General features: G+C 46.8%; 1 protein-coding gene across 9 annotated transcripts; it reads right to left on the bottom strand.

Annotated features, from left to right (window-relative positions):
• Positions 1-706: 706 nt before the first annotated feature.
• Positions 707-5,276, bottom strand: LOC149855492 (uncharacterized). 9 transcript variants are annotated; one of them, XM_090021094.1, is made up of 6 exons: positions 4,799-5,276; positions 3,730-3,861; positions 3,568-3,617; positions 3,232-3,330; positions 2,515-2,619; positions 707-2,156 (listed from the first exon to the last, which is right to left on the bottom strand). In XM_090021094.1, the coding sequence occupies exons 4-6, from the start codon at positions 3,245-3,247 to the stop codon at positions 1,168-1,170; spliced, it is 1,110 nt and encodes a 369-aa protein (XP_089877220.1). In that variant the 5' UTR covers positions 3,248-3,330; positions 3,568-3,617; positions 3,730-3,861; positions 4,799-5,276; the 3' UTR covers positions 707-1,167. The 9 variants fall into 9 exon arrangements, with proteins under 9 accessions (XP_089877220.1, XP_089877218.1, XP_089877219.1 ...); XM_090021092.1 differs by having other exon boundaries at positions 3,568-3,861; XM_090021093.1 differs by having other exon boundaries at positions 3,232-3,617.
• Positions 5,277-10,746: the final 5,470 nt, after the last annotated feature.

Genomic DNA, 10,746 nt, shown 5'->3' with positions numbered 1-10,746 from the left:
GCAGAGCTAGTCAGTCAACTCCACAATAAAGTGCACATATAGATGCACCCTGTTAAAGTACACTGCTCCCAAACATCCTTTTTCAAGGTACAGAGATGTCCTCAAGTAGTCGATTTTCAGAACACAATATTATAATCACAGTAAGGAACCACACAGTCTCTTACTCCCCACTTTGTTACAGCAGATGCAGAATAAGACCATTAATGGAAGCATTATTCTAAAGTGTCTACATGGATGTGTCATATATTCCACCCCCTCTCTGGCAGCTGAGCCAAAAGAACCCAGCGCGGTTTCATGGATTCTGCTGCTCTGTTGTAGCAGACTAACAATTCTGTAGCAGTATCATTTAAAATTAAGAATAAATGTTTCTAATGATTTGTGTACAGAAACAATTAATGTTATCAAGATAATTATTCTATTCATAATTTGTTTTGCAAAACAAGTTTGTCATTTCCTGACTAGCTCTGCTCTTTATATCAGCCATTTAAGTCTCTCACTCTCATATAAGAATTACTATTACATAGCTCTTGGTTAGTGCTTTCTTAGTCTTTAGATCTCAAAGTGCTTTATGTGAAGGTCAGTATAATTATCCCCATTTTACAGATGGAGAAACTGAGGTCCAGAGTGCCCCAAATCACCCATGAGGCCCTTGGCAGAAGCAAAGGCAGAACCCAACTCGCATGAGTTTCAGTTAAGACTCTGATGCTTTTCCTCATCCCAAGAACTCCTTTTAATACTCAAAACTTCACTTCATTTGGACAGTCTTAAGACATCGTTCTTTGACTCTCTTGCTTCCTGCCCTAAGCCAAAGCCTACAAGGCTCGGAAGTCCTCAGGCAACCAGGCTAGTAAAAAGGACAAACAGAAAACTAACCAGATCAATCCAGTGGCATTATAATAGATCAGGTAAGCTAGCCGCCAATCATCACAGATCTGTGCTCACCCAGCCCAAACCACACATGGATCTCCCTACCCCCAGGGACTGTCCCTGGCTTCTATCTCCCACATTGTCCTTTCCTACAGCTCTTCTTACCCCAGTGACTCCAACAGGATTGAAGTCCCGAGCAGGAGAGAACTCCTGGTGCCCCAAGGAGAGAAAATGCCCCTGGCTGCCACACTATATGGTGTCTTTGAGAGGTGCAGCCCACACAGCTGCCCAGGCCTCAACCTAGCTTGTGTGCACCCTCTGGTGCGTGAGGAGGTTGGAGCTGCGGCTGAAGCTCCGTCCGCACTCGGCGCACTGGTATGGCCGCACACCAGCATGAGTGCGCTGGTGCTGAAGGAGATTGGACCTTGCGCCAAAGCTCCGCCCACACTGGGCACACGTGTGTGGCCGCTGTCCTGCATGGACCTGCTGATGTTCGCTGAGCTCTGTGCCACAGCCAAAGCGCTTCCCACACTGGGCGCACTGGCAGGGGCTGTCCCCCACGTGCAGTCTCTGGTGCCGGGTGAGGGCGGAGCTCATGGTGAAGCTCCGCCCACACTGAATGCACTGGTAGGGTCTCTCGCCTGTGTGGATGGTCCAGTGCTGGAGGAGGTGGGAGCTGAGGCTGAAGCTCTGCCCACACTGGCACGCATAAGGCCTCTCGCCCGTGTGCACACGCCGGTGCTGCACCAGGTGGGAGCTGACACTGAAGCTCTGCCCACACTCCGTGCAGACGTAGGGCCTCTCGCCCGTGTGCACGCGCCGGTGCCGCACCAGGTGGGAGCTGACTCGGAAGCTCTTCCCGCAGTCTGGGCAGGCGTAGGGCTTCTCACCTGTGTGGATAAGCTGGTGCCGGAGGAAGGTTGAGCTCTGTGAGAAGCGCTTGCCGCAGTCTGGGCATGCATAGGGGCGCTCTCCGGTGTGCGTGCGCTGGTGTATGGCTAGGGTCGAGCTCTTGGGGAAGCTCTTCCCGCAGGCAGCACATGTGTTGGGTCTCCCCTCCAGGTGGGTGGGAGGCCCAGCAGTATTGTCTTGCTCCCTCCCGCCTTGCTGGGTGGATTCTCTTGGTGTCCTCTCATGGTGGTGTCTCTGGTGTCTTTCTGATCCACAATGACTCTCTCGGACTACTACCAGCTCACCTTGGGGTCCATCTGGCACAGTTATCTGAGAAGGTCTCCTGATAGAGGCTCCATGTGAGGGTTTCTCCTCATTCTGGCTCTCCACGCCGTTGCCTGGTGGAATGAAAAGAGGACCCAGCCATGATTCCCTCCTTGCATGTGGAGAAAGAAACCCTCAGGGCTTGGAACTGCAGTAGGGCTGGACATGACCAACACTTGAAGTAAACCTTAGACCTCCCTGGGAGAAGAGCCTAATGCTGTCTCAACTTCCCACCATATGAAGGATAGACTTGGGGGGGGGACACCCCTGCTTCATATCTGTCTGGACTGGTTGAAAGGCTATGAGGGTATGAGAAGTCCTGGTTAGACAAGTGAAGGAGATGGGATGCTACAGAACAGGGAGAACATGCAGCAGTGTGGACAGAACATGCAATAGTGTGGGTTTCTGAACTGGCTTATGTTTATTACTCACCTGTGTGGGCACTGGTCAAGGTCTCCTTGCAACCTCGTTTATTGGGACCCCTTGGTTCTTCCATCCAGGAGTCTGCATCAAGTTTGGGAGCAGAATTATTCTTCTCTGGGGAAGGAGACAGGTGAGATCAGAGTTTGTTATGTAAGCACTACGTATTCATTATGAAAAAAAATGGTCCATGATTTTAAACCCAGTCTGTATCATAAATGAAGGACACATTTTGTCCATGCATATGTAGCTCATGAAAGAGCCCAGCTGAGGATTGGCGCCCAGTGATTGCATTATATGGCTACCTGCAGGGATTGTATCAATGAATGCTCAGCTCAGGCCGGATGCCCCAGCCCATAGTACAGCCAAGAGCATGGTTGATGGGGGAGATTGAAGAATAGCCCCTAATGGCTCTGGAGAGCCTGCACCAGTGATGGGAGGAGTGTTTTGCACTGGAAGGGTATTTATTCTGTGATGCCTTAATAAATAAGACCCCAAGAGGGATATGACTCAGCTGGAGAATCAAAAAGGGGAAACTGAGGCACATAACTGCAATGCCTGGCCGTGGAGCAGTGTGATCCAGATCTGTGCCTTGCAACAGTATCATGTGGGAATATCTGATATCTGCCAACCCCCCTTATAGGACAGCTGACAAACTTCACACTGATGACCTGGGAAAAAATCAAGTAATTTAATTTTCACTGTTTATATTCAGCTATGTAGAGAGACCAGAAAGTATCCTCATGTATGGAGAAGACAGACGTATAGCAGAATCTGTGTAATGGCATATCTGTTGCTTGCAGGCTCCAGTTGTTTGTATGCTTTCCCCTAGGACAAAAAAATGTACTGTCTATACCATTAAACTTGCTCACACATTTTGGTTTACTACCTAAGTCAGAACTAGCTAAAACTAGTAAAAAGAGCCCAGGACTGGTTAACTGAATCTCAGCTCAGACATGAGTGCCCATGAAATGGTGGAAAAATGAACATTTGCTCAATAAAACCTAGAAAAACATGAAACAAACATCATCAATGTTTTCACCAGGCAGGGTTTATGCTACTCACAGATACAAAATCAGGGAACAGGTGGCACAAATGAAGATGATGTTTCTGACCTGGCAAGTAAGAGAGAGAAAATTTACTCAATATTACTTCCCACAGTGACAAACTGGTCTGCTATGGGACACCCATGGGGCTGTGTGAGGCTGTCTGTTGGAAGAAGCTTACAGGGATCTTGCATGATACTAATAAAGATGGTGATACCGGACCACTTGTGCCAGTGACAGGAGTAAAGTTCAACACACACTTTGCCAGTTTATGGGAGAGAATCTCTCTGAAGATGTTGCCGATTTTTAGCAACTGGAAGATTGTATTGAGAAAAAAAATTACAAGCTGTTTGCAGACAAAGATAACATTTCTTGTCACGAGACCTGCATTTTCTCAGTATCTGCTGTACTATCTTATTTTATTCTGTATTCGTTGTTTGCACTGTTTTCATAAAATCATTTGTTTTTTTCTGAACTATCTTAACTGTTTTGCTATTTCATAGTGTTATTTACTGCATCTACTGTATTTGTCATGGTTTGCATTGATTCAAATAAAGCAGTTACAGCATATTAAGTTATATATGAGTTTTTGGAATAATTATGCTACACACCTCTGGAGTGGGTTTTTTTAAGTCCTGCTCTGTTTATTAATAGTCCAGCTATGTAATTTTCTTGAGAAAAGAGGCTATGCAAATAACCAGAACCTACTGCATTGTGTATACACTAGTGATGACAGACTGGTCAACCCGACAACCCTCTCCCCAAGAACAGCTGTAGCTATGGGTCATTATTGTCATGTATTATTCATTATGCAAGCCCTAACAATGTACTTTGTTTGGCATAAGATACAACCTGAAGCCAAACAATAGCACAGAGAATTGCAAGATGGGATCAGACCTCATAGTTCAGCTAGTGAGATGTCTTTCCCTGACAGCCAAACAAGGTGCTTGGGAAGACAGCGCAGGGCTGAAGTAATAGTATTACCAAGAACATGTAATGAAATTCTTGAATCAGAGCAACTGAGATTAAAAATCACGGGTGAATCTCCTGAATCTGTGGGGGCCAGATTTCACCTAGTGCGTAGCAACATCATACATACTGATTTTTACCAATTCTCTGACCAAGCAGCACAGAAAATCTAGTTTGGTTACTTTCCCCAGAGCAGCACGTTCTCTCTCTGATGGGCAGAGGAGGGGAGTTACTGTCCCCTCCCATTCCACCTCCCCCAGGAAAATTGAAAAAAAGGATACAGCAGTGATGCAGTAGCTGGATCTGGGATATCATAATTCATCTTCCCATCCTTTTCTCTTCTTCTCCCCCATCACTCTCTCTTCTTTCCCTTGCTATCTCCATGCTTCTGTGGTTAACCACTGCTACACTCCTAGTGCAATCACTCAGGAAGCTATCGGTCCCAAGAGCCTGTGGGTGGTTCCCTGTGGAGGTGGCTGATGTGGGGCTCAGAGGCAACAAGGATGGGAAAGGAAGGAGCATCTCTAGTGGAGTCTCAGCCCATGCCCAACATGTGCCCTGTTACCTGATGTGCCTGACCCAGGAGGGTTTTGCAGACTGTTTGCTCCAGCAAGAGGGTAGTTATAACCAGGAGAGTGCATCCGAGCTTGCTGTGGGCCTCTAAACGATGTCAGAAGCATGAAATCCCACAGGAGCCGGGAGGACAGCAGCCTGTGGGTCTGTGCTCTTGCACGGGAGGAAGGCACAAGCAGCATTTCACCCGGGAAGCTCAACCCCCAAAATACTAAGCGCAGGAAATATAGAAGCAGAAAGAGAAGCAGCCTTCTGTCTCTTCCCAGCAGCCATCCCCCTCTAGTGGCAGAAGCAAGGGGGGCTTGTGTCAATTCTCTGTTAGCAGGCGAGGAAGCCACTGCTTTGGCCACCAGCGTGAGTCCTGGTCCAGGCTGTGGTCACTGCTGTCAGGCACGAGCGCAGCATGACAGCCTCAACCAGCTTCATAGACTGCCTGTGTGCATGTAATTATCTTTTTTTAACTGTCCTGTTTCAAACAGTCTAAAGATAGTTGTGTCTTCAGTTGGTTGACTTCTGTTAGTCCCCAAAACTGCAGTGTTATTATAGTCTATGTCTGTGAACTGTTCCCAGCTGCTGTGAGTTTGTTTTAGGAATTCACTGCCTATTTCAGAAAAAAAAGCTTTTCCAGAGTGTGGCCTGTGCTGTAAGTTGCTAGTCACAGTTCACTGCATTTGACTGGTGATATGCTCTGATTTTTCTCTTCTGGAGTGAATACTTTTTGGCCATCAACGTGTCTATGTCAGGGGAGAAACCCTGATCTCCAGAAGGCTGCAGGCCTGTGGCCTGACATATGGAAAGCTTATTTAACACAGAATCAACTACACCTGTGCTGATACGTGAAGGATCACTTCCAGGGATTGCACTGTCCTGAGCATCTAGGTTTTGTGAAGGGATCAATTTGCTCATTAGTTCATCACATATTTCTTTTAAAAAAGCATCAGCATAAATACTGGTTGCTGAGTGCAAGGGCTGAGGCTCAATTGTGTATGTTGGCAGGGGCTTGTTGAGAGCTCCCTGCATTGCCTTATGTGGTACTTCCACTTCAGGAAATATCATTCTGTGATGAAATGAAGGGCTTTCTTGCAAGCTGCCTGCCAATCTGGGGTAGAGGTACTTTGGAGCAGCCTGCCCTTGGCTTGGCTTGTTAGTGTGTCCAGGGGCATGTAGAAGGTTTGAGCCCCCTGATGTAGGTTGTACAAGCTCAGGGACTTGAAACTGCCTTGGCATTTGCCTTTCCCTTTGTACTTGTTCCTCAGAACCTAGCACTCTTCCCTGGACGTTGATCTGTGAAAAAGATTTTCTAACTGTGCCTGTTTTAGGGTGATCTTGTTTGAAGTCAGTCTCACTTCCATGTTCCATATTTGTACAGGCGCTGAGGCCTGACATTGGGACTGTCTCTACTCCCTTCCCCCCAAACTCTGAGAGAGCACGTCTCAGCTAGCTCCCTTCTCCTTACAAAAAAGAATCAATTAATTTGTAGATATTTTCTCCTTCTTGCACCAAAACTCAAAAGCTGTGTTCTCCCTGGGCAGTGCTGCTCCCTGCTCTTTCTCAGGATAAGCGTCTAAACACTCTGTTTGCTGTGCAGCTTTTATGTTTTTCAAGGACTGAACAGGCTTTTGCTAATTAACACTCTAGCTCTTACTCCAGGAGGTAAAGAGTCCTTCCCCCCCATTTTACACATAGCAGAAGTGGGTCAAAGCTATTATCTACTAATCTGTGGCTGCCGGGCTGTAGTGCCTTCTATAGTTTTATCACGCTGTTGTTTCCCTTAGTGTTAAGAAAAGAATATCTGTCCCACAACCAATCACAATACCGCACATCTTTTAGCATTACATCCTACTCACTTGTTTCTGAAAAGCATGTGTCAGATTGTGTGGAACGATGCCATTTGGTGACTCCTGCACAACAGTACACTTCATGGCAGGGTGCACTTTATCTTTCAGTTTTGACATCATCCGCTTCCACTTTTGACATCTCCCCAAGCCCTGACTTCTTACCTGAGAGGATGATCTTTTCTTGTTTGTGCCTTTATTAGCAATTGGCACAAATCTAGGCTGCTGATTACCTGACATGAAAAACAATAAATTCTAGGATAGTTCTAATGTTGAGTGTAAACTGCTTGCAGGTCTAGGAGTCTGTCTCAGACTCTGCTATAAAAGCCCAACTCTGGTGGTGAGTAAGGATAAAAGCTTGGTCCTACTGAATTAAATGGAAGGGCTGTGCAAAACTTCGGCAGCCGTTTCATTTCAGAGGTTTTTTGGCTCATTTCGGTGCCCCAAACCCCAAATTGGAAGGCTCTGAAACATCTCTGAAATTAAACAAAACCAAACCATCCAAAACGTTTCAGAAAATTTTGGAGTTTTGGAGCTGAGCTTGCAGGGAAATAGAAACTAAGAAGGGGGAGGGGGAAGAAGCAGGGGAAGGACTACTCTGATATTGACTTCTGTAGCTGGCCAGTGTCTGTGATCTGTCCCTGAGGTCTCTTCCAATCCCAGTGCTCTGGGGGCGGGACAGCAGTCTGCTGGCATCCTGTATGCAGATCCAGGGGTTCAGGCTGGGCTGCTGTCAGGAAATTTCTGTGAGCCTTACTTGTAAAGTGCCCATCCCCCTATTTCTCTCTCTGTCTTTGTGTGTGTCTCTCTCTCTCGTGCACATGCATGACTGTTGGAATGAATGGCCCATTGTTGCTGTCAGTGCTGGAGTTAACTCAGGTGGCAGAACCCACTCCTCATAATTTAGATCAAGTGCCATTTATTGCCCCATTTTCTCTTTGCCATGTACTGCTGCTTGATCCTTATTAGCTGCCTTCCCTTTCTTACTGAATGCAGAGTGGCTTAGAGACAAAAATTTATCTTTTTTGAATGTGGAGGCATGGATCTTTGGCCAGATGATGAACTATTGCCCTAGGATTCTCCACTATTCCATTTGTATTTTTTTTGGTAATGCTTTCCTCCTATCAATTGTATTCTTCATTATCTTCGATGTGGGGGGCGTTAGATGATTAGAAACGCTGATCATGTGATGTGATGTCATGGCCATATAATTCCGGGTTTAATCTCTCCTCTCTTTGGTAGTATGGAATGTGATTGGATCACAATCACCTTGCGCTAAGCAACCACCTGGCCATTGTCTCCTAGCATCAAATGCTCTGCCCCATGATTGGCTATGTCTGTCTCATTTGAATAACAGCCATATCCTTCCTCCCAGTAGGGTTAGAGTATTGTTGTAGCCATGATGGTCTGGGCAATATGCAAGGATCAAGGTGATTTTAGGGACATCTTTTCTTGGACCAACTGTATAGGTGGGAAAGAATCTACCATTTCAATGCATTCATTTTTTGCATTTTTTCGAGGCTCAGGGCTGCCTATATAAACAAGGCAGTTTGGCTGCTGGAGGTCAGGCAACAACATCGCCTGGCCTGAGGGCTGCTGAGTTTCAACTGGAGGTAAGGGAGGAACTGTAGGGGACGGCAGGAGGCTCCTGGTCCTGGGTACAACCTAAAACTGCGCCCTGCCAGGAGCGGGTGGCCTGGTGGGGCTCCCACTGGTATGGGAACCCCCAGGAAATGCCAGGCCAGTTACCACCCTGGTGAAAGGCGGGTCAGGGCGCCTTAACCCCTAGCCCCCCCCACCAGGTGGGTAACCCCTTTATGCAGAGGGCCCAGAGGGTAGACCCCGAGAGAGAGTAGGCAGTGTGAGAAGCCCCAGTGAAGGGGCAGTGATGATTGAGCCCCAGTGAGGGCGCCGTAATGAGAAGCCCCAGTGAGGGGGCAGTGAGAAGGGGTCTTGATAGATTGATTCTGGAGCCTGGTGGGACCAGTGATGATGTGGACAACTGGATGCCATCTGCGAGGCTTGGGCTGTGGTGTAAGGGAGGAACGGTGCTGCAGATAGCACCCCTTGGCATCGGGGCAGAAAATGGGCAGCCTCCCACTTAATTTACATCTTTATTCATCAATTAAGATCAAGGCGTGGCGGGTAAGGTGGGCGGTTTGCCCACGAACAAGTGGGCGGGCCACGTGGAGATCAGCCACGTAGGCTCCCCCGTTACATGAGGCAGACCTCCACAAAGAAAACCCTTTGAGAGGACCACCCAGGATCCCCGTCAGCCCACACATCTAGTTCCCAATAGTTAAAAGAACATCAAGATGTGGCAGGAAAGAAAAGAACATTGGAGATTGGTGGTGGTGGTATTGTCCGGTGCCTCAATAGCTTACTCCAGTAAGACTTCAGGCAGGTGTAAGTCATGGCTGTGCAACATCTACCTCTGACATGGGAAGAAGAAGAACACACCTTTCTCCTTTCTCTGGAAGCTTCCATACTGTAAAGAAAAAAATAGGTGCCAGTGGCGAGAGATGGGAGGAGAGAGACTGAAAATGATTGTACACTGTGAAACCTTGGTTCAGTTCCATGCTTCAAGGAATGGTTATATGTTTCATCCATCATAAAAAACTATAAAGAGCTTGGATTGGGAATTGGAAACCATATCTCCCCTCTTCTTAAAGGCTCTAGTTCTTTCTGCAAAGTGGAAAATATTTCAAAGGAAGGGTAATTGTTCTTACTATTAGGCAATTCTGTCAAGGAGGATGGGGAGGTAGCAGCAAGACCACACTTGAGGGAAAGAGGCAGCCACTGCTATGGCCTGCATGTAGCTGCGGCTCTAAGCACACCTACAGAACTGAGCCCTGCAGGCCTGTAGGCAAAAGAACTCCCAGTTCATGCATCTGCCAGTGTGATGTTTGATAGGAAAGATGCATTGTATTAGAATCAGGGTTTGAATTACAGGGGAACTTAGCGGGGATGAGCCGTTCCATAAGAGACGAGTCCCTCTAGCAGCTGGGCAGAAACTGCTGTTTAGCATGTGTAAAAGTGGTCCTTCCCCCTCGTTGCTGCCAGTAGTTTTTTGCTTCAGCCGACTGAAGCCTGCGCCTGGGCTGCCCCATGGTTCCCTCTGCCTCTGTCACCACCTTCATCGCCTCCAGTCCCCACAAGAGTCAAAGTGTAATTTAAACCCTGGTTAGAGTTGAGGTGTTACAACGTTCCAGGTGCTCACATCACAGGGTAAAAGAGAAATGATGGACTCGTGTCCCTCAAACCAGGGTTCTAGGGGGAGTTGCCAAAGTTTGAGTGTATTAAATGAGTAATTCCTATTAATATCAGCAACATGTAAGGCTGAATCTCACTATCCCCTGGAAACTTATCTTTCATTCCTGAAGCTCTCAGTTCTCCTTTAGGACCTGAGATTCCAAGACTCCCAAGACATCTTTGGAAAACAGCAAGTTTCTTGGAACTGCTTAGATCAAGCATCTTTGTCTCTGGGGAACAAGAGGCACTAAGAAACTCTTTGTAAGATACTTGGGACCAGATACTTTTATCTTGCTAAAACATGGAGAAATTAACTCAACAAATCCTAGCTAGACAGTTCTTTTTTTAAAAAGTCTTCATTAGATATAAATCCATTTTCTTCAGCATTAGGAATGCTCCAGTATTCAGGGGAGCAGGGGCTGCATTATTGGTCTGAAGTATTTGCACTTAACAATGGAAATAAAAAAAATATCAATGAAGGTGTTTAATTTGGATGTATACAATTCTCAACAGCATTTGCCACTTGGACAGTTGCAACATTGGTACTGGCCTTGAAAACCTTCACATAA

This window comes from Crocodylus siamensis, chromosome 11 (assembly GCF_052110815.1).
Source record: "Crocodylus siamensis isolate JL-2025a chromosome 11, ASM5211081v1, whole genome shotgun sequence".
Classification (NCBI taxonomy): Eukaryota; Metazoa; Chordata; order Crocodylia; family Crocodylidae; genus Crocodylus; species Crocodylus siamensis.
Note: the sequence above shows the minus strand (reverse complement) of the source record. Positions and strands in the feature narration are given on the sequence as shown.